The 22726-nt window shown below is 38.8% G+C and overlaps 1 protein-coding gene across 9 annotated transcripts in view; it reads right to left on the bottom strand.

Annotated features, from left to right (window-relative positions):
* Nucleotides 1-22726, bottom strand: part of KLC1 (kinesin light chain 1) — a 47973-nt gene that overhangs the window by 9884 nt on the left and 15363 nt on the right. For 3 of the 9 annotated variants that reach the window (XM_063439943.1, XM_063439946.1, XM_063439947.1), the window contains exons 2-13: nucleotides 22356-22617; nucleotides 21986-22216; nucleotides 18884-18962; nucleotides 17255-17480; nucleotides 16545-16632; nucleotides 13418-13519; nucleotides 11664-11837; nucleotides 11479-11578; nucleotides 11192-11241; nucleotides 9504-9568; nucleotides 8952-9060; nucleotides 7059-7187 (exon numbers count right to left, since the gene is read on the bottom strand). In XM_063439943.1, coding sequence (XP_063296013.1) covers nucleotides 7059-7187; nucleotides 8952-9060; nucleotides 9504-9568; nucleotides 11192-11241; nucleotides 11479-11578; nucleotides 11664-11837; nucleotides 13418-13519; nucleotides 16545-16632; nucleotides 17255-17480; nucleotides 18884-18962; nucleotides 21986-22216; nucleotides 22356-22616 — 1614 coding nt within the window. In that variant the 5' untranslated portion in view covers nucleotide 22617. Of the gene's footprint in view, nucleotides 1-1934; nucleotides 2592-7031; nucleotides 7203-8951; nucleotides 9061-9503; nucleotides 9569-11191; nucleotides 11242-11478; nucleotides 11579-11663; nucleotides 11838-13417; nucleotides 13520-16544; nucleotides 16633-17254; nucleotides 17481-18883; nucleotides 18963-21985; nucleotides 22217-22355; nucleotides 22618-22726 lie in introns of those variants that run through there. The other 6 variants (XM_063439940.1, XM_063439944.1, XM_063439941.1 and 3 more) reach the window with 4 other exon arrangements.

Genomic DNA, 22726 nt, shown 5'->3' with positions numbered 1-22726 from the left:
AAGAGCGGTGAGAGTGTTTCGTTGTTCAGACATTCTAAGGCAGAGAGGACAGAGAATTTTTAACACAGTTGCATCCTAATGTCTCTTTAAAACTCGGGGGTGCTCAAAAGGTAGTTTCCCCAGCTGTTGCAGAACTACAAATCCCACGATGCTCTAGAAGCATCACGGAAGGTGTAAGTCCATAACTACCATTTGGGTAACCCCGTTTTAAATATTAGACCCATAGGCAGGGACTTCCACATGAGAAAAAGCTCATCTAAAGGTGAAATGAAACATACATTTGTAATATTGGGTAAAATTAAATGCTTTACCTTCCATGCTGCAGTTAGCACTGACGAGAAGCGGATTTCAATGTAGACCATTGTACAGTTAACATAACCCTTTACTCCCAGACAAGAATTCGCTTTGATTTCAAGGTCCAAGACTCTTACAGGATTTTGTTTTAATTACTAAATTGCCTGGAATTCATTTAAAATTTGAAAGGTTACTCCAAGGATCATAACCACTATGGCCAACTGAAGTGGTTATGATGCCAGGAGTACTCTGGCCCCCTTCCCTGGTAACTGCAAAGCTTTGCAGTCTTACCTTGGTCCCCGCCAGCCATCTGGTCTCCTGTGGTGCTGGCTTGCGATATATGGCTTCTGAAGAGCTGCAGAACCCGGATGCAGTTTCAGACTCATTCATTGGTTGAGTGCATCAGCTGACCACTAACATCCAATGAATGAGCTTCTGTGCATAGAAATATGCTCAGAATTGACAATATCCAGCCCAGAACTCTTGTTCTAGGCTGGAGGATGATGACCCAGTGACGCTGATAGAGGTGTTTCTCCTTCGGCCGCAGAATGGTTAAACCCCCATATGTGCAGCATTTCAAAGCAAAAACACTGCGCATACAGATTCCAGGCACCATGACCACTTTAAATCAAGATCCTTGGAGTAACCCTTTAAGACCAAAATAGCTGAAATGGAAAAATTATCTAAGTCCATTATGGGTTTGGGTTACTTTGGTCTAAAATTTGCTATTCTTCACTTTGAATTATTATTGGGATCCCTGATAATTTAAATTGTAAATTAATTAAAGTGAAAATAGTCAAGAATTCAAAAGGAATTTAAAGTTTTGACCAAAATAGTCTAAATGGCTTGTAAAAGGTTTCCAATTCAGCTAGTGTGGCCAAAAATGGGGAAATTCACGCTTTGTGAAAAACCTTGGTAGTATAACTAGCTGCCCACTCATGTGTAATTCACCAACACAAATATTGCGCTTGTGGGATTATAAAATACCGGTAACTTAGAAGACAAACAAAACAAAAAAAACACACTATAGTTTGCCATGAAACTACTATTCTACATGGAGGGACAACACTGCACCGCCTAACTTGTAACCAACTTCCCTCTGGAAAGGGCTGCAGTTGCTAAAATGTATTTGGGGAAACCAGACATGCATACATACGGGTTTTAGTTTTATTTGATCATGTGTTTTCTCCTCTATAAAACATTTGTATTCTGGGACAACACCTTGCTAGACCCCAAATACTTGGACTGGATGTGCAGTAATCCAGGTGTTGACCCACAAACGTCATCATCCTGACGACATGCTGTAATGTGGTAAAAGCAGGAAGGTGGTGTTGTCCAACCATGCTTCAGACTCAACAAAAACATGCTATGGTAACATTTTCTCTAAACTTTGAAAGAGAAAGACTTGTTAGAAAGATGAATATGGTCGTCTACACTAGAGCTGTGCTCCCATTTAGGAAATTTGTTAACCAAAAAAAATGATTATTTAACATTAAATCATGTGTTTTAACTGGCCCAAAGATCATACCACTTGAGAACTTTATAACAAATAAAAATGTGGGAATCGCTGCTCTAGAGTATCAATGAATGGACACGCAAGCATTAAAGTCCAACAAGCAGAAACGAGACACAGTCATTGGTCAGTTGGAGATAGTTTATTAGAAGTTAGAAAGACATTTTACACATATCACCAAACACTTAAAGATTAGTAGAAGCACAACTGCCAAAAAAAAGGGCCACACTAAGACTGTATTAGCTCTAGTGCTAATTACAATTAATTGCAGAGATCCATAAATCCATATTGATGGTATCCAAATAAAGGGTCTCTCCATGGATATTTTAAGCACATGCCTTGACTCTACAGTGAATAATTTCTGTGCAGAGGTCCCGATCATGCCATTATGGACCTTCAGATCTTATTGACCTTCCACAGAGAGCAACTAGCTTATAAGTTCTCTCCTATGCATTTAGTGACTTAATAGAATGTACACACAGTTTAATGATCAGATTACATTTCTTTATAGTTAGATTACAGATTGGCAAAGCCACTGATGTACACTACTAAAAAAAAAAAAAAAAAAAAGAAAAGAAAAAAAGAAAAGATAAAAAGTCAGGTGGAAGAGTATCAGCGCGGACGAAATGATCAATTTACAAGGAAGTGCATGATAGCTTGAAGAAGTTTCCTAAAAGGAGTGGTTAGGGCACAGTGCTCAGTACTGGAGACAGAGGTTAAAGCTCTAGATGGTTGACACTCGTCATGCAAAACACAGAGTTAGATTCACACAAGGCATCTAGGCCTGCCGGACAGAGAGGGAGAGAGAAAAAGAGGGAGAGAGAAAAAGATATCTCCATGAAACTGTTGGAAAATTAATCAACAGTTTTCAGTTTTGAACATTTGAGCTACAGTATTCTTAGGCCATAAATACCTATTTTGCAAGAAATTGTTAATTTTCTGAATTGAGAAAAGCAAATAAAGTTTTAACACAGCTTTAACTTCTGATCCAGTGGCGGAATTGGACATCTAAACTACTTCAGGGAACTAATCTAGTTACAAGTAACGCTACGAAGCAGAATAAGAAAGGTCAGGAAAGAGCAGGATAGATTTGTACGATGGATACAATAAAGAAGGGAAGGAATGTTATGATATTTAAAACACATCAGCTGCCAAAGGTTCTACAGTTGATAAACAACTGCCTCGGATTCGTTTTTTGCCTGAATTTTGGAATGTACCCATCACTCCACTTTTGCGTCTAGAATATAAGCCCTTCATACTGAACACTTGTGGCACTTACTAAATCCTGCTCCTATAACTGATTATGTTGGTATTTTATGAATACCACCAGTTTGATAATCTAGTTTGTAACTGAAGTGGTGGTCTATGTTAATTTATGACTTTCTACTGACTGGATTTACAATCAGTAGTAGAATTTTTTTTTAGGCATGGTAAAATTCTAACGTTCTACAAGGGAAGACGCTACAAAAAAATGAATAAGTAAATAGAAATGGAAGCTGTCAAGCCATTTATGCATGGTTTAAAACCTGCCTGGCTCCGTTGGGCACTTGTGGTCCTTTCAGTCTGCTTAGCGTTTTGTTTTCTTTAGATTATTTTTACATTTCAGAATTACAGGTACCTGCTATCATTATGTATACATACACACTACACTCATTTTAATATCTACATAAATATTACTCTGATGGGAGGCCTCGGATAGGACTCTCAGTGCTCAATACAGAAGATAACATTTTAATGAGCACCTGGCTTTAGACATAAACCAGGATTAAGGATCACCAGCAAATTAATCCTCCAGCAGCTGAGGCTGACATTAGCAATGTCATTAAATATGTATGTTATTGATGTGCTGTAGAACCTTTTATACAGAGACTGTGTGTACCATCAAATGTTAAAATCAAATCATTAAAGATAAAAGAAAAAGTAAATTGTAAGCAGTACAAAAATAACAAAATAATGGAAGATGTGTTAAAATGAAGCTTGCATGCACTTCCTTTGCCCAAGCACATGCAGTGACAAAAAAAATCAAAATGTTTAAAATGGACGTGGAACACGAATATACTGATTTAGGGAAGATACAGCCTTTTTCCAGGAATGTCCCACTAATTAATCCATACATTGTGCTAATAAAAACTATCAAATGTATAAGCCAGATAGTTTCTGGGTCTACTAGCGACCCAATACTAGAAAGTCTGGAAGACTGTCAATGTCTTGTGTAGTTGTGATTTACACTTTATTTCAGTAACACAGGTCTATAAACTGAATCCATATTCTACATTTATCTAAGTGTATTCATAATGTCCTTAAAAGCACATTTTCCCCTGTTTTTTCACAAACACAATTTTGGCAGCAATTATTTTTCGTTGCATTGTAATATATTTTATGATCCAACATTAATAAAACTTTATTATATTAAAAGTTAAGCTTTAGCAAGGTTTTTGTTTCCCTACCCTTTAGACTTTCTTCTTAGTTTTGAAAGTGCTAGCATTAAAAAGGGCAGTCAGAGCACCATAACCAGATGTAGTGGTTAAGGTGCTAGCAGGTTATTGGCGTGGCCTGGCCTATAACTCACAATATTACCGATATAGAAGTTTTAATACAGAATTTCTGTATTAGCACTGTTAATATTGCTAGTAATTGGCTAAGAGGTGCTAGGTGATAGAGAAAGTAGCCTGCAAGCATGATCATCACGAGAGCAGCCTGTAGTGGTTATGGTGTTTAGACAGACCCCTTTAGTATTGGCTATCTAAAGAAGAAAGAAAAAATAATTGTAAAAAAAATAGATCTGTTCTACACTACTTAATGTTGAACAAATACTCCGGCCCCTAAAACCGCAATAGCACAGCAGTAAGAAGAGGCATCCCAACATTGCTCCTCAGTGCACCAGGCAATGTGTCACCACTTAAGATGTAGGACTCCGACAAGCACAGTAAGTGCAACCCTGCCAGGCCCACTTTACTGCACGCTGAAATAAAATGTATTCAGCGAAGGAGCAGCGCCGCAACATTCCTTATTTCTAGGACTTTATTTTTCAGTGTCAGGCCACCAAAGCAACATCCGGTTTACAAACACTAGGGCTTTGCAAAATGTAACTTGAGGGAAAGTTGCTGAAGTCAACTTTAATCCTGTAATCAGTAGGTAGGAGACGTTCGGACCTTGTGTATTGTAAACTAAATCCTCAAAGCTTTTAAATCCCGTTTACTTCGCTATTGTGCCTACGAAACCTGAGCATTAAGTGCCTAGTTAATAAAACGAAATAAAACGTAATAGGTCACGATCCATGCAGGGATGATGGAAAAATTAAACAAAGCATGCCTTTTTTTGCAACGGACACATTCTCTCTGGAGGAGAGGTAGCCAAATGGTCATCATTGGCCAATATACTCGCAGGCAATCGGAGGACTACACATGGCCACAGGAGTACAAGAGGATGATGTCACAAGCAAATTAAATGTGAATAAAAAGTAGATGGAATGTGGTACTTTTCACATACAAGCTTTAAAATAAAAAGTAAAGAAAAAAAAAAACATAACAATATGGGATTTGAGAAGTAAAGATGAAGAAATAAACTGTTTTTTTTGGTTTTTTTTATTGCATCCATGTGACAAATTCCTGGCAAGCTGCTCTCCAGATGTTGGAGAACAACTTTGATAATTGTAGGAAGTATGTATTAACATCTTGAGTATGAATAGTAAACTCGTTAAGGGAGTGAATGACAGACCTAGAAATACTGCTAGACTTCACCCAATATCTAGTCAATAAAACAAAAATTATATACAACTACTCATCTTCCACACCCTTTGCTACGCTTATTAACATCCCTCTTTTCTTTCAAATAACAGTACAGAAGGTTTAACACACAACATGCAAAGTTCAGCAGAAATAAAGGGGAGAGCACAGTACACAGTTCAAAATTAGCAGAAATTAGGGAACGACCCATGCTTTTCATTTTCACAGAACGGAGGACAGGAAATTGAATGAAGGTTTAACAGGTGCTGATTGATTGTCACAAGAAGAAAAACAAAACAAAAATATTTAGCACCCATTAAAAGGGACTCTGCTAGCACACCACAGGAAAAAAACGAAATATATATATATATATATATAAAAATAATAACAAGGCCATACATAAATAAGATGTACTGTAAGTGTTACATATGCCAAAACAGAAAATGAACAGATTGAAATTAAATATCTGAATAATTATTCCTTCTTCAGGAACACGACAGCCAAAAAGGAAAGAGGCAATTAAGCCCAAAATGACCAGGAAGGCATCTCACGATTCATGTAGTGTGGGTGTGCTCCAATATCACTCAATGCAGCCATTCAGAATACACCTTTGATTTCTAACAGATCAGCTTTCAATTGTCCCCATCCTCGCTTTCCCAGCAATTCATTAACGGTCAAAGGATGGGCCTCTTACTGCAGTAGCACGACGAACGCTCATTCTACAAAATCCATTACGTTTATATACAGAGCGCTCCATGACAATTGTAAAGGACACTCCTAACACCATAAATACTAAAACTTACTGTAGTTATGTCGCTAAAAAGCTGGACCAACAAACTCCCATTTTGAAGTTCCTTTGCATTTTCTATTAGGTGTCCAGCATTCAGATTGCTAATTATGAAAATCATTTAACGAAAGCTGCTTCACAATTTGTCATCTAAGCTATGGTGTAGGCACCTCCGGCAGTATCAGGAGGCAGACTTAAACAGTGTGAACAGACAGTGCTTGAACACTCCACACAAATACTTAGACAGCTGAATGGCAAAAGTTAATGGGAGAGGCAGAAGAAATTGGGTGCTGGACATTTAACACAATTAAATAATAAGCATGGGGGTTTTAGACAGACTCCAGAAGAATCTTCCTAGCACCATGATCACAGCAATCAGCTCTGGCATAGTTGCTGTGATGTTGGAAGAGTTTTGTTGACTTTGTGGGGGTAAGCCTTCCAAAGGACCGCTTATCAATTAAATAGAAATACGATTTCAAACAAACAGAGAGCTAAAGTACACCATAAAATACTAAAAATAATAAAGTGCCAAAAAAGTAGACATTCAATCAGCACTGCAAGACTTTCAGAAAAGAGGCCGGATAAAAAGTGGTGAAAGACTTAAGAGTCAGGCAAGAGATTTCTTATTGTACAAGTTGATTAAACGGCATGCCAATTGTGTTAATGCAGTTTAAGGTTGGTTACAGATTGAGAACATGTGTACTGCACTTACCCCATTCCACTCAACGCTCATACTCACTTCCTCCCCTCCGTCTGGGCCACTCTCGTACTTTACCACGTCCAGGCTCTCTCGGCTTCTCCGCTTTTCAATGCTTTCGGGGTCATTTAATACTTCTGCCACTCTTTGCTTGTGGACATTGTCTAGTCCCTGTGAGACAGCACCCTTTAGTAACAAGTAAATGAGGAAGAAGTCCCTGAGACCCATTTGCAGGAAAGAAGATAAAAGAAAACAGTACAGCAAGACACACAGTGATAATGAAATGATAGGGGTGAAGCTATGGTGAGAGGGTTCTTTATGACCGTATTATACAGATACACAATGACAACACAATCAACATAACAAACATGCTCAGTACACTGTAACGTTACATACACTGGAATCTACATTTCACAATATGCAGTGAAAGAGACCCTTACTAAAAACAACGAAAGTGAAATAAAATATTCAGCAGAGAGGCAGGATTTTAAAGCAACTTAGTTGCAATATTTTGGTACTGAGGCATTTTCCCCATGTCCTTCTATGTTTCTAAAGTTGACACCCATTAAGAACGCAGCACACTCAATTTCTTAAATTTTATGCTTTGCCTACCTGCACTAAGTGTTAGTGTCAAGTATACCCTTATACCAGGGCTAACATTTTCCACTCTCCACTAACCATTGACAACATTAAAGTGGCACTATAGTCACCCAGACCACTTCAGCTCAATGAAGTGATCTGGGTGCAATGTCCCTCAGGTTTTAATCCTTCAGATGCAAACATAGCCGTTTCATAGACACTGCTGTTTACATTGAGGGTTAATCCAGCCTCTAGTGGCTGTCTTCCGGACAGCCACTAGAGGCACATCTGCGAAGCTGGAGGCATATTATGCCTCCATCACGCAGAGCGTCCATAGGAAAGCATTGAAAAATGCTTTCCTATTGACAGCCTGAATGCGCGAGGGAGCCGACGTCGGCGGGGAAGGAGAGGTCACCAGCGCCAAGGGAGCCCGGCGCTGGAATAAGGTAAGCTGCTGAAGGGGTTTTAACCCCTCTCTCCCCCCTTTGCTCTCTCCTCCAGCTCTGCTTCACTCCTACTTGATATTTCCTATCCTAATGTTTCTAATACCCCACCTCCTATAGACTGTAAGCTCATTTGAGCAGGGTCCTCTTCAACCTATTATTCCTGTAAGTTTTCTTGTAATTGTCTTATTTATTGTTACATCCCCCCCTCAAAATATTGTAAAGCGCTACGGAATCTGTTGGCGCTATATAAATGGCAATAATAATAATAATAATAATAATAACCCCTCAAGGCACTATAGTATCAGGAAAACCACTATGTTTTCCTGACACTATAGTGATCCTTTAAAATTTAACCCTGGCGAGTAAAAACGTACACCTGGTTTTAAGGCCTGGTTAGTATTCTAGGACTTGACATTTTAGGGCCTACCCTATAAATACCCTAAATCATAAGGAATAACAGTTTAGCCTACTTTAAATATATTCTTTGTACGGTTCGTTTACGGTTTCTGGCTTATTTCAGTCAGTCACTGTCTTTGAGGGATGACTAGGCATTTAGTAACTTGCAACTCATTTATTTTCACAGCAAATGAAATAGTTAGGAGCAACCAATGTGGCTTCTCAACACAAGGAAACAGCAACGATCACTTATGAACGCAACTGAATCTACTGCAGGGTGATTTTTTTTTTTTTTAAAGCCTACTTTGTATTAGTGCTTCATCGCATCTTACATGTTTGGTGGTTTAAGACAACCAAGGGACATGCAAAATGAAAGGGGCCAAACAGAAAGAGTTCTACTGTCTTAACAGCTGAAGATGGGTAAAAAATGATTTAGGGAAAATGAATATTCCATACATGCACTAAAAGGAAATTGATGGATTTATGTGCAAACACAACAAAGATCACAACTTGCCTGCTTTCTTGACCTCATTGCTGCCTCTTCTAAAGTCTCTGCTGCTTCGAACTTGCCCTGACGTCTATAAAGTGCTCCAAGGTTCTTCAGTGTTGTAGTGACTGTCGGACTGGACAGAGATGTGTAAGAAGGGGGAGAATTATACACTCAAATATTAAAGCAAAAACAACTAGGTCTGTTACGATAGCGTGCCTCACTTTAATATCAAAATTTGCATTGCAAAATTACTTTCAAATAAGTGAAGTACGTGCAAACAATATTATCACTTATACATTTCATAACACATAAGCCTATAAAAATGTTTTAAAAGCTTTTTGTACTTTTTCCTGGCAGATTGCACAATTTTAGTCAAGTGAGAATTGGACTTGGAGAAGACACTGGCCACGGGGCAGACCTCACAGATATACCCACCAACATTCAATAAGCGTATGGACCAAGGAGGGGTTACAAAGTCATCTCTCAACGGTAAGCCCATGTGACGGAACGTCTCTTATTTTTGTACAGTGGACATGTTCTGCTCTAAGTGTTAAATATAAATTATTGTACACTTACCTATCAACCTTGCAGGCCTTGTACCAGCCACCGTACTCTCCAAATGTGCCATCCTTTTGCTTTCCCTGAAACACAAAGCCACAGTCTAAGTGACATATATTAAGTGGAAGCAGCAAAGTAAACCATGGACAGCAGCTACACGGTTGTGATTTTAACTTGTAAAAACACATTAATATACAAATTAAAACAAATTCAAAAGAAAGGTTTATCATTTTTCTATGATTTTCTCATATGAAACTGATAAACAGCAGTAACTTGAATATACACTCCTACAAAGCGGTATAAAAATGTATATGTTGATTGTGTTGTGATAGGGGGTTATGAGACGCCACTTATGTCAGGGCTCGTTTTGGTGCTAAAAACCTAGACAATCCAATTACTGAGCTGATGAGTGAGAGGTGTACAGAGTCCCCTATTGCTCCCATTTTAATTTCAGTTTTGTGACGGATTTCCTAATGTAATGATGATTAACCATGGCAAAGAAAATTAAAATCTGATTTATTAGGATTTGATTTTGCTGCATTTCCCCAGGTTTTGCAGATTCTGTAGTGAACATGGTTGTGACCACTTAAACATGATGCCCAACCATCCTTCTATATCAGGGATAGGCAACCTTCAGCACTCCAGATGTTGTGGACTACATCTCCCATAATGCTCTTACACCCAGAATGCTGGCAAAGCATCATGGGAGGTGTAGTCCAAAACATCTGGAGTGCCGAAGGTTGCCTAGGTCTGTTCTATATCATAGAGCTAATCCAAAAAGCAATGCATTGTGGGTAAAATCAAGGGTTTCTGCGAGTTGTAGTTCAGTGTTATCTTTCCACTTTAAAACTCCATGAGACGCTAGTCACTATATCTTCTTTATTAGTATTTCTGATCAAGAAGAAAAAAAATCCAATAATGTAACATACCATACGGATTTCATATAACAGCGACATTTAAGCTTAATTTAGGAACCTTGGACAATAATTTAGTCAAATTGATACCAAAAGAAAATTTCAGGGTTAATGGGAACAATCAAGTTTTACACATATCTGGTGTCTGGCTTCAAGAAATGTAGACCTTGTGCTAAACCTTTCCTAATCTGTCTAGACAGAGCATCATCGGCTACAGATCAGATTGAGGTGTATACATTTAGGACCCTAATAAGAGTGAATACATTTGCTGTCATTTAAAGAGAATCAGACACAGAAACCACTGTTAACAGTAACAATGAATGCCAGGTGACTGGAGAGTTTGCAACTCAATGTTTCAGTTAATGTTTGAGAGAGTGGAAAGAATATCACAGAAAGCACTCTGGGAAGTCATTAGCGAGCACCCAAAGCACAGGTGAATGCAGATTTAATTTTTTCATATCTATGTTTCTTATTCTTCATATATAACTCTGCTTTTCTGTAATAATTTTATTTTTCTTTATGTAACACTTTTATATGTTTTATCTTCTTCTTATTCAGCTATATGCTAGGTGGAAATTGCAACATGCCGATTGATCAAATGTATGCTTCATTGCGAACTGGATGATTGCACCCAGACATGTGTGGTATTGTTGCAAGCTTCAAATAAACAAGTGTTTTCAAAAAAAAAAAATGTTTCTTATTTGGATAACTTGAAGTCACTGTTATTTAGGGAGAGAAGTATGGGAACATAACTTTACAGTTGAACTAAATATTTTGGTACTTTGTTATTACCTTGAATTTTTCCCTTTCTTCAGCATGCATCCAGATTGGTTTGTTTTCATCTATAAAACAAGAAAAATAGGACAGGATTTAAACACTGGCAAAAAAACAACCTTATGATGGAATCATATGTTACTGAAGAGTAATAGTGTAATGGTGTAATGATTCACGTTAATCTCAAAGTTAGCTTCAAAACAAGAATAGCTCTAAGGATGGAACTTTGATTTCAATGGAAATAGCATGGATACCAGAAAAACGTGTGTGGTCTTTTAAACCAGGCTTTGAACGGAGATCCTTACCGTCCACTGAGCCAAACTCCCTTTCGTGAGCACGGGTCAGGATTTCCTTATACAAAGTTTCCGCTTGCTTAAACTTTCCTTGTTTCAAATAGCAGGAAGCCTGTAAAACAAAAACATAAGTCATTCTTCATACCGAACGCACACATGAAAAATCGTACCCTACTATGTGTAAGTCCCAAACTTACCAGGTTGTTTTTTGTTTTAGCCACGTTGGCATCGTCGGGTCCCAGTTTGGTTTGGTAGATTTCCAGGGCCCTCTGATAATAATATTCCACTTCCTCATACTTGCCTTGGTTCTGGCACAATAATGCCAAATTGTTTAATTGTTTGGCTACATCCGGATGGTCTTTCCCCAGAACCTGAAATAATAGAGGTTTTGCACGATACTCACAAATCTTCACTGCTGATCAACATCACAGTAAAACATTTCCCAAGCTCTATGAGCTGTATTTCAGATTTGCAAATATTTAAAGTTATACATACAAGCTCTTTTACACTCCCTTTCATTCCAAGCAATCCTAGTAAATTGGATTTATAGTCAAATCCTGCATAAGAACATTCATTTTACAAATACCACTTACATCAGTAACACGATATGTTGCTAGCACCGATGTATGTGGACACTCAGCCAGCCTTTAAAGGGAAAATAAGCACCAGAACCAATACGGCTTAATGTAGTGGTTCAAGAGCAAATAATATGTCCCTGCTGTCTAACAATTGTAAACACTGTTTTTTCTGAGAAAATGTATTGTTTATATTTGTCCTTAAACCACCTCTAGTGTATCAGTCAGCAGCCACTAGAGGTCCTCCCTGTTGCAGTACTGTATCTATGCAGGACTGGTGATTAGAGTCGTCACACTCTACATAAAGATGCCAAACAGTCACCATAGAGTTATATTGATGGATCTCTATAGATGAATGATAGCTGCACATGCACTCTAGTCCCTTAATGTTACCTTATGGGGAAGCAATGGATCGACAGAGATAAACTAATGATTTTAGCCAGAGAAGGAACCGTGGAAGGACCGGAGGGCCATGGAACTAATTTGAGTAAAACTATTTTACTCAATAATGGTAAGGGATCTCTCTTTAAAAAAAAAAAAATAATAATAATAAGGAACTGTAATATTAGGAATACATATTTGTAGGAATCATCACTAAATACAATAATTAGAAACATTTTAGAGTCCATTGTAATGGCTAACCTAGAGTTGTATGAAGTATTTGTGGTTTTACTTTAAAAAATTAAATAAAAAAAATAAATAAATCCAAAAACTAAGTGAAGGATTCTGATCACAGGCAGTTGTTGGAGAGAAAGGGATTTCATTAGCCAGAAGTATTAGGTCGATATAGTTTGCAATTAGTGCATTTATCACAAGCTCATTCTATAGGCAGACTGCTCCATCATACACAGCTTGCACATCACAATTTAAAGGGACATGCCTAAGCCCTTCACATAAAGGGATTACTGTATACTCACCTGAAGCTGGCCTTGTTAGTCATACATGTTGTAAATGACAGGCCCACTTTATAGTCAAGCTTTTTATCCACCCAAATAAATACACACTAATCCGTAGGCTGTTTTATAGTCAAACACTCTGCACCCCCACCCTAACTCACTGCACTAGTTTTCACACCCAGAAATCAGAAATGCAAGAGAATGCATATACATCCAGATGACCAAGGGAGGCAACAATAGTAAAATAATTAAGAATTGTATGGAAGACATACAGCAGGATCAGAGTTATAGGAACAGCGTTAAGTTGCTTTAAAATCTTTCTTGTTACAGTAAATAATTCTGAAGTCATTGTTTCTGACCCACAGAACTGACTTAACAGGTTTACGAATAAATTGGAGAGTGAACGGAAACCAATGAAGGTGTAGGACCGGTCCTTGTGTATTAGCAATGAATGGCTGTTATTTCGTATTGGAACATTACCTTTTCCCGGATCTCCAGAGCTCTTTTACACAAAGGCTCTGCTTCCCTGTATTTTCCTCTCTTTCCATAAAGCACTGCAAGGTTATTAAGGGTGGCTGCAACCTAAACAAAGAAAATAAATCGCTGAATACCCACACAGAAAAGATTTAGCAACACAATTTTTAAATTAAGTGTTCATTTAAAATGTGCTAATAGGATTGATGTGTGCATTCTATAAGAGCGAGCTGGTCTTTGCAATCTGTAAGCCACCAATACCGTCTCCCTTCTCAGAATGACAGGAGGAGATCAAAGAATTTTTAAAGCTGCATATTATTCAACCCGAAGTCTACATATTGGAAACAATTTGCAAATCAGGGAACAGTAAAACATTGACAATTTAAAGTGTTTAGATTACAGAGGATTGAAGGATATGATTAAACCTGGAAAGATATTCTAACTTACAGAATAGTAAGAATAATTGTTTGAAGCATTACAATTTGAAATCTTCAACGACTGAACGAAAAAAAACAAAAAAGCTATTTTTTCCATCCAAGCGTCTTAACATTTGAACCTTCTTTCAGTCAGCCTTACATGTTAGGTGTAGCCCGTTTCCATTGTCATGTTGATTCATGTACAATAGTGCCAACACCTTCTTTAATTACTACATATATGTGCAGTCATGTTGGGCTTCTGCAACGACACCTGGCACCAGTTGATATCACGTGGATGTTAAAATAGCAAATACAAAATCCTATTTCGGTTTTCAGAATTTACCTTTGACATAAGGAATTCTACAGAGAATGGTGTCATTTTTGTTTTTAATTTTCCTTTAAATATATCTATGCAGATTTGTAAGAAAATCACATTAAAATTGTTTCAGAAGAGTTTTGCTATTGCATGCAATGATTTAAAAAATACATATATTTTAAAAGAATGAAATTCAAGTGAATCCTGTAAAGCAGCAGTGCTCCCTGCTCTAGGTAAAATCTCCTCTGTTATTCAGTTTTGTGTTTTAGAAATGGGGAAAAGAAAAATGGAATGAAAAGTTTAGCTCTAACTGCCACTTATTGATGCAATATCCTTTCATGACAAAATGCCTTGAAACTCCAATAGTGCTAATCAATAGATTTAAAAAAATCCCTCACGTGCAGTAACCACATAGCTCTACAGAGTTAATACACAACATTGCTATCTATGACAGAGTCACAACAACAATAACAAGGCTGGAGCTGCCTAACCTTGATTTAAAATTAGAAGGAACAAGGCCTTGTTGATTCTATTCAACACAGGTTACGAAATCTAGTGCAATGGAAACTATTTTGCTTAAAGGACCACTCTAGTGCCAGGAAAGCATACTCGTTTTCCTGGCACTAGAGTGCCCTGAGGGTGCCCCCACCCTCAGGGACCCCCTCCCGCCCGGCTCTGGAAAGGGGAAAGGGGTAAAAACTTACCTTTTTCCAGCGCTGGGCGGGGAGCTCTCCTCCTCCTCTCCGCCTCCGTTCCTCCCCGTCGGCTGAATGCGCACGCGCGGCAAGAGCTGCGCGCGCATTCAGCCGGTCACATAGGAAAGCATTCATAATGCTTTCCTATGGACGCTTGCGTGCTCTCACTGATTTTCACAGTGAGAATCACGCAAGCGCCTCTAGCGGCTGTCAGTGAGACAGCCACTAGAGGAAATAGGGGAAGGCTTAACTAATTGATAAACATAGCAGTTTCTCTGAAACTGCTATGTTTATAAAACTGTTATGCTCACTTATTAACAATATGGAACACAACTGCAGATAACTGATAATGTGAATTAAATGGTAACAATTGAAATAAAGGTTATTCAGTACTTGTACCGTATCTTTAATTCTTTGGCAGAAGATAAACAGCAGCAGGATTCGCAGTAGTTTAGTTTAAAGCAATATTTAGTCCATAGCAGAGAGGAGCTTCCAAATTAGAATTAGTAAATAGGCAGCAGAATAATTAGTGAGGTAGAGGCAATAGAGTGTAAGCAGAAATGCAAGCAGTTATAATCCTGGTTAGGACGATGAGTACTACTTAGCTTTGTAGGGGTGGTAGTCCAGGTTCTGTAAAAGTTGTTCCCAGATTGGATAAGGTAGCTGCAGACAAAAGAGTATTCCAAAGGCCAAGTCCGTGGTCGAGGAGAGGAGAAGGGGGGTCAACGTTAAACAGTCCGGGTCCGGTACACAGTAGAGGTAAATTCAATTTCTCTTTAGAGTTTGGAGTTCGCGGGAGGCTTTCAAATTAATCCAGCCCTTTGGCGTTGGCGCGGTCTCCCTATGTATCCTGGGAACGACCCCGTCAGGAGGGGGAGTGGCCGCGCTCCGTCTACCCGGAAGTCTTAGGGTAGCGGATGCCGGCGGTTAGGCTCTGACAAAAACAATTAGTTAACCCTAGCTGGACCTGGCACCCAGACCACTTCATTAAGCTGAAGTGGTCTGGGTGCCTAGAGTGGTCCTTTAAGAATAAACACACATTTGTCTATAACAAAAAGTGCAAAATAGGGACGTCATCTAAAAGGAGTTGCTAGGACTGAATATTAACAGTGTATTAAAAGTAAAGAGGAAGCAGACGTCTCCTTTAAAATGTCTCCTCTGATTTACATACATATATAAAAAAAAAAAAAAACCAAGATTTTTGTGCTGCCATAGCAAATAGCTTTTTCAACCAACCAATCCGCTCCCTCTACTTGTTTCACATGACTAATTTATTTAACCTGGAAAAACTAATCTCCTTTAAATTCTATTTCTAGTATTATGTATAGTACAAAAATACTTCAAATTAGAAATAAGGTGTTTCCAAACAAGCTAGCTGTACAGGAAGTTAATACACCAATACACATATGGATGTAGTCCTAGACCAGTGGAACAGAAATATTTTGCTGCCAGTATCTGCGTCTTAAAATATTGCAGGTAGTACTGCTGCTTTAACAAGGATGACAAGTCTAAGCTGCAATGCAGAGAGGTTGTGATTGATAAACCAGCTTTGGGGGCTTTGAGAAGACCTACCTTCTACCTCTACTCGACAGCCAGTTCACATGCAACCTTGCCTGTTGAGTTTAATATTAAAACTTAAACGGTGTGCAGAATGTAACAAACAGAGACACAAGGAAATTTAAAGATAGAATCCTCCAGTTACTTACTGCTGGGTGATCTTTGCCCAAAGTTTTCTCACGGATTGCCAAGGCATCATTTAGTAGGTTTGCGGCATCCTTATATTTATTCTGATCCCTGAAATAAATTTAGATGATAAAAACATGTTAAGCTTATTTTACAATTCAAAATATATTCTCTATAAATAAAGAAAATAATATAAACTAACATTTCCACAGGGATTGTGATTTCAGAAGGTGAGGAACGGATCAGAACAAAGGATAAATTAAAAGCCCTCATACCAAGGTCACACTAAGTCAATCATTACCATCCAAATACGGACTATTGCTTTATTGATATTACCATCAGAATGGGGGAGCAAGGTCGAAGGGTCCTCGGGGACCAGTTTTGATCAAATTGCTCAAAACAAGGACCAGCAAGAGAGGGACACACCCACAGCCTAGTAGTACCATAACCACTACATCAGTATGCAGCGCTTATGATGCCTAAGTCCTGACTGTATGAAGAACAACAAACAAAAAACAGCGTTTTCGTAGATAATTTGTCTGGCAAAGCAAACAGGATCCATGTAACTGGGTGCTATAAAATTAATTTGTCCTATTAATGACAGAATGTAAATACGCCCAACAAGATGTACCCTTTCAAAACCAACCTTTACATGCTCCATAGTCACACGGGGAAAACATTTAAATGGGATTAATCTACTTAGCATTCCAACGGATTATAAAACAACACCAACCTGTAGACCAGAGCCAGTATATTGAGCATTGTGGCGACATCAGGGTGATCATGGCCAGAAGTCTTCTCCAGGTCTTCAAGAGCTTGCTTGCAGAGAGGCACAGCAACTTCGTACCTGCCCTGGGAGGCATACTGAATCACCAGATTATGCAGGGTCCTTAGTCTGGCAGGGATTTCATAGCCTCCTTGCTGGGCAGCAGCTGCAGCGCTACTGTGTGGTTGTTGCACTGTACAGAAATTGTACAGAGATTAAGGCTACATCAGCGATACTCGTGAAATTCCGGTTTACATTATTTCACTTTTAATGTTGTCTGAAAGTATAGAGCTCACACACCGTGACCCAAACACTGTCCTGTCAATAGCAGCCCTGTCGCTTGCCCACAGCTACGGTGAACTACCAAATAAACCACATGTCCCATGCGTCAGACAATACAATTTTCACATTCCGGCACTTTTCTATATTCCATATGTTCTATTATTGTAACGCATGATCTTGTATTAAATTATATTCCATAATGCAGTAATGTTCTGTCAAAAGATAAGCCTATTCACAGCCCAGTTGAGAGGTTTGTGAATTCCCTAGTAAGCAGCAATGTCCTGAGACACTGACCACATGTGCGCTGCCATTGCTCAGGTTCTCTCCAGAGCAGGACAGGAGGGGAGAGAAGTGCTTAGCATTCATGAGACTACCACCACACAAGTTGGATGGATCTTTGACAGAAATAGAGAAAGCACAACCAACATCCCTGACTGATGGGAGTCTTATGGCTACAGCCTAACTAGCATTAAACTGGTGAAAATCTCTCTGCACATATTAGCAATAACCTGTTAATCTTCTTCATACCTCTATTCAAATTCATGGAAATGTCTTGAAATATTCCATATGGACAATATTTTGGCATTTCTCCATTTCCTTGATCTTACTTTATTTATTTAAATTGTCAGCTTATCATCTAACCAGCCGATGGATGACCAATTTCTAACCTTAGTCAGAACACACCCCCTACAGTTCTTAATCTGCACTACAACTGACCCCAATACTCTCTTCCGACCATAAGCCTGTTCACAGCTTCGTAACGTTACTAACGCCACTTAATCCAAATGTCACAATGCTCTGGTTTTTGTTAACCTTTCTGCTTCAAACTGTTCACCACCCACCACTACTATTTGTCCTTTATAGCAGTCTCTACACAAGTAATAGATTTGTTCCAATATGTACCAAGATATTTAGATCATTAAACTATTGTTCTAATTTTACCAGAATGTGTAGCTAGAAATAGTTTTACGTAATGTGGTCTCTGTTCCAACCATCATTAAGACTATAATGTCAGTATCTACATGTAAACAAAATTATAAAAACACAATGACAAATGAATTCTGCAGAATAACACCAATAAAATAAATTAAAAAAAAAAAACAGAAAGGAACCTCCAGACAGCTTGAGGACAAGAGGTGCGAAGGAGCTGCAGAGTGTGCTCATACCTAAACAGGTAAGTCAAGGAACTAAACCGGAATGCAATTCTCACCAACAATACCCATATAATTTTTGGATAGCTGGGTCACTTTTAACACATGGTGAAAACAGACAAAACTGTTACAAGAGAGACAGTTTGATGCACAAAACACTTACTTCCTGGACCTTGATCATCATCGTCATTAGGGAACAGATCATCCAGCGGCTCCTTTGAAGAATCACTGTCTTTGTCATCCTATAAAAAAATATATAAAATAAAAAAAGGGTACATTAAAATGCTGAAAGATGATCATGCTAATGTTAGCTTGGCATTGCTAACAATGTCATTAACTGTGCAGAGTCAGCAAGCAAGATCCAATTTAGCAGAGTCAATACCCAGAATATTTTAATCTTCTATACAGCTATTCAAATGCAAAAACAGCCAAAGCAAGCAAACGTATTAAAACCAAGCTAGTTAATGCAGCATAAACACAATACCAGTAACTTGACACAGGTCAATGTTGTATTTGGTCACAATCAACGCACTGCAGAAAGCAGGCCCAAGGACTATCAAGCAATAAATGTAAAAGTTTTAATAGCACCAAATCAGATAAACGAAAAAAAAAAAACATTGGGGGAGCTACAAAGCATTCTAACGGGTTTCCGACCCATAGGTCCTTAATTATCTTTCCTACATTTTGTGGCTCCACCTGTGCGGCTATCGGTTTTGGTGTAAATAAAACGCCTTTCCACTGTAATTCTATTGGGAGATGCTTTCTAGGATTGGTACCTCCCGTGGCCTGGCTTTTCCCTTGGCTGTAGGTGATTGGAGCTTGCCTCCATTACCAAACATTGCACAAATACACACACACTCTTGCTCTCTATGCATGGTCCAATGCTAATCTCATCGACATTAACAAATTCAAAATCCATTAATCTGATCCACTAGATGAGGCAGAAGTCTCATTTTACGCAGGACAGTGACCGTCCAAGATCATAGATTTTAATTTCTTAGAATTGCTGTTCTTTTAATATCAGTTTGTTAGCATGTTTGTGTGTATCAAACAAAACAACAAGGGTCTTGCGGTTTCCAGTGGATACATGTTACAAAAACAAATATATGCAAAGTTCCACTTAATAATCCATCATAACCAAGGTCATTTTCATTCTTTTGTTAAAAAAAAAAAAAAAAAAAAAAAAAAAGTGTTGTGGTTTTCCTTTAATAAATAAAAAAGCCAGAAGTGAGTGTATGCTTATAAGATAAAGAGAACCAAAAAAACAAACAGTAGTCCTGCGCATCCAGTATAGGTGTGCACACCCAGGTGCTATCACAATTTATTTGAGGACAAAGTTAATGCAGCAAACGTTTCGAGCAGCAGCCATTTCTAATGCTAATGGCCCATGTAGACATTAGCATTGAGAAAGGGCTGCTGCTCAAAACGTTTGCTGCATTAACTTTGTCCTCAAATAAATTGTGATAGCACCTGGGTGTGCACACCTATACTGGATGCGCAGGACTCGTGTTTGTTTTTTGGTTGTATACACACTGTTGGGACTTCAGTGTGGAGTATCTGCAGTACAGGTCTAATTTGTTTTTTATTTGTTTATATTTTGAATTTTGTAGGCATTTTTTGCCACTACCTCACCCTATATATAAAATAAAGAGAAGAGAGTACATCACTCACCATTCAGAACCAGTTTGCAGTGACTTACCCACACTGCTAAGGTCATTAAGGTGCTATGGCAGGGTTAGGCGACATTCAGAGCTCCAGATGGTGTGGACTCCATCTTCCCTGATGCTTTGCCAGCATTATGGTTTTAACAGCATTTTACCAGGAAGGATTATGGGAAATGTAGGCCACAACATCTGGAGTGCAGAAGGTTGTCTACCCCCTGGGATATGGAGTATTGCCAACTACCCAAAAGACTCAATATCATAACAAAGGAACTGATCTATATAAACAATATATTGGTAGCCCAAGATAATTTTCAATATTTTTAGTGAAATAATAGGTTCGAGCAGCTCAATTCATCATAAAGACATGCACCATTTGGCATAATTACTTTTAGCCTTACAGGTGTTTGCATTGGCCAATTGCTCTCCTTATTCTAGATGTTACAGTACTGCCACAAAAGGTGAGATAGAAGGGTAATAAACCTCAGTCTTCACTACAACCACACTATAGCAGCATCCTCTCACTGAAATTCTTTACAGCATGGGTGCCCAAAACTTAGATCCCCAGATGTTGTAGAACTACAATTCCCATGATGCTTTTAGAATTATATTAGGATTAAAAAAAAATAATAAAAAAAAGCATAATGGAAGCTGTAGTTTTAAAACATGTGGGGATCTACCTTTTAGGCACCCCTGATTTAGAGCGGATAGGACTAAAATCTGCATGGGCACTCAAAAGGGTTAAATCAAATGACAGATTTTTATTTTTCTTATTGAAACAGAGGCCGTATTTCTGCCCCAGTCACCCAGACCACTTCTGCCTATTGGGTCCCACTACCCTTAACCCTGCAAGTGTAATTATTGCATTTTTATATAAACTGCAATAATAACCTTGCAGGGTTAACTCCACCTCTAGTGGCTGTCTACTAGACAGCCACTAGAGAGAACTTCCTGACTCATAGCAAAGATTTTCTTTGCTAGAGCGTCGCTGGACGTCCTCACGCTGTGTGAGGACCTCCAGCGTCGCTCAATTCCCCATAGGAAAGCATTGAAAATCTTTTTCAATGCTTTCCTATGGGGAGCGCTAATGCATGCATTAGGTCTCCTCGGCCGGTGGGCGGGATCAGTCTCCCTCACCAGCCGACGGAGTCAGAAAGAGGAGCAGCGCGGAGGAGGCGGCAGCGACGTGGGACATTGTCGCTGCCTCAGGTAAGTGACTAAAGGGGTTTTCACCCCTTCAGTAACCGGGGATTGGGGGGTGGGAGGGAGAGGGAACCTGCAGTGGCAGGAAAACTGATTGTTTTCCTGGCACTGGAGTTTTCCTTTAAGCTGACTGGGACCGAAACATTGCATCGGTTTACAAAATAAAAAAATTATCATGGGGTATGTAGCTAGCCAAGTCTTAGAAAACCCTTCTACTTAATGAGTGCAGTCCCATTTATTGTAAATTAAAATTCTTTTTAGATAACACTTACTTCACTTGCCCATTAACAATAAAAAATCTCAATAAAGCCTAACAGAAATAAGAGACACTTGCAGCCTTAGAACACATCCGTCCTAAACATGAAAACACATGAATCACAGAAAATGGAAAATCTACGTACTGAAGGAGAAATATCATCATCATATTTTTTCAGCTGATTCATAAACTCTAGGTGTTTCTTCTCTTCTTCGAGTTGGGCCACAGACTGCTCACTCCTCTGCAGCTTCTGCTGTGTACTGGCCAACTCGTCCCGCAGCCACTGATTTTCCTGGCAGAGCCGACGCACTTGAGCCCTCAGCTTCTGTTTCTCAGACTCCACCGCATTCAGATGGTTTGATAGTGCCATCATTACCTGTGATTAAAAAAATAATAATTAATAATTGGCAGCTTGTAGCCATCAACGCACATTTTTGGCTTCACTACAGCCATGTAAAGTTCTATACCCCAAGACCGGAGATAGATGGTTCCAATGCACGAAGTTACAAATGTACCTGTGCTTCACTCAGTCCTAGTTCCAGCATTTCCAGAGACTTGCGGATCATGTTGGACTTCTCTTCCACCAAGTTGCTTTCGTCATCTTTCTTTAAGCACTTCAGAGTTTCCAGGAGGCTCTGAAGGATGGAATTATGCTCGTTCTTCAAGGCCTCCAAGCCTTGTATCACCTGCTTGGTCTTTGAAATAATTTCATCTTGGGTGAGTTTCTCCAACTTGTCTTCCTTTAGGTAAACCATTGTGGACATGTTGTCATACATTCTGCAAGGTAAAGATTAGGTCACCTGAAATATCCAGATTTTTGAGTCATTATGAATATATTAATAAAGCAAGTAGATAGATTCAAAACATTCTGTAGTGTAGACACGTC

Source organism: Pelobates fuscus, chromosome 13 (assembly GCF_036172605.1).
Source record: "Pelobates fuscus isolate aPelFus1 chromosome 13, aPelFus1.pri, whole genome shotgun sequence".
NCBI lineage: Eukaryota > Metazoa > Chordata > Amphibia > Anura > Pelobatidae > Pelobates > Pelobates fuscus.
Note: the sequence above shows the minus strand (reverse complement) of the source record. Positions and strands in the feature narration are given on the sequence as shown.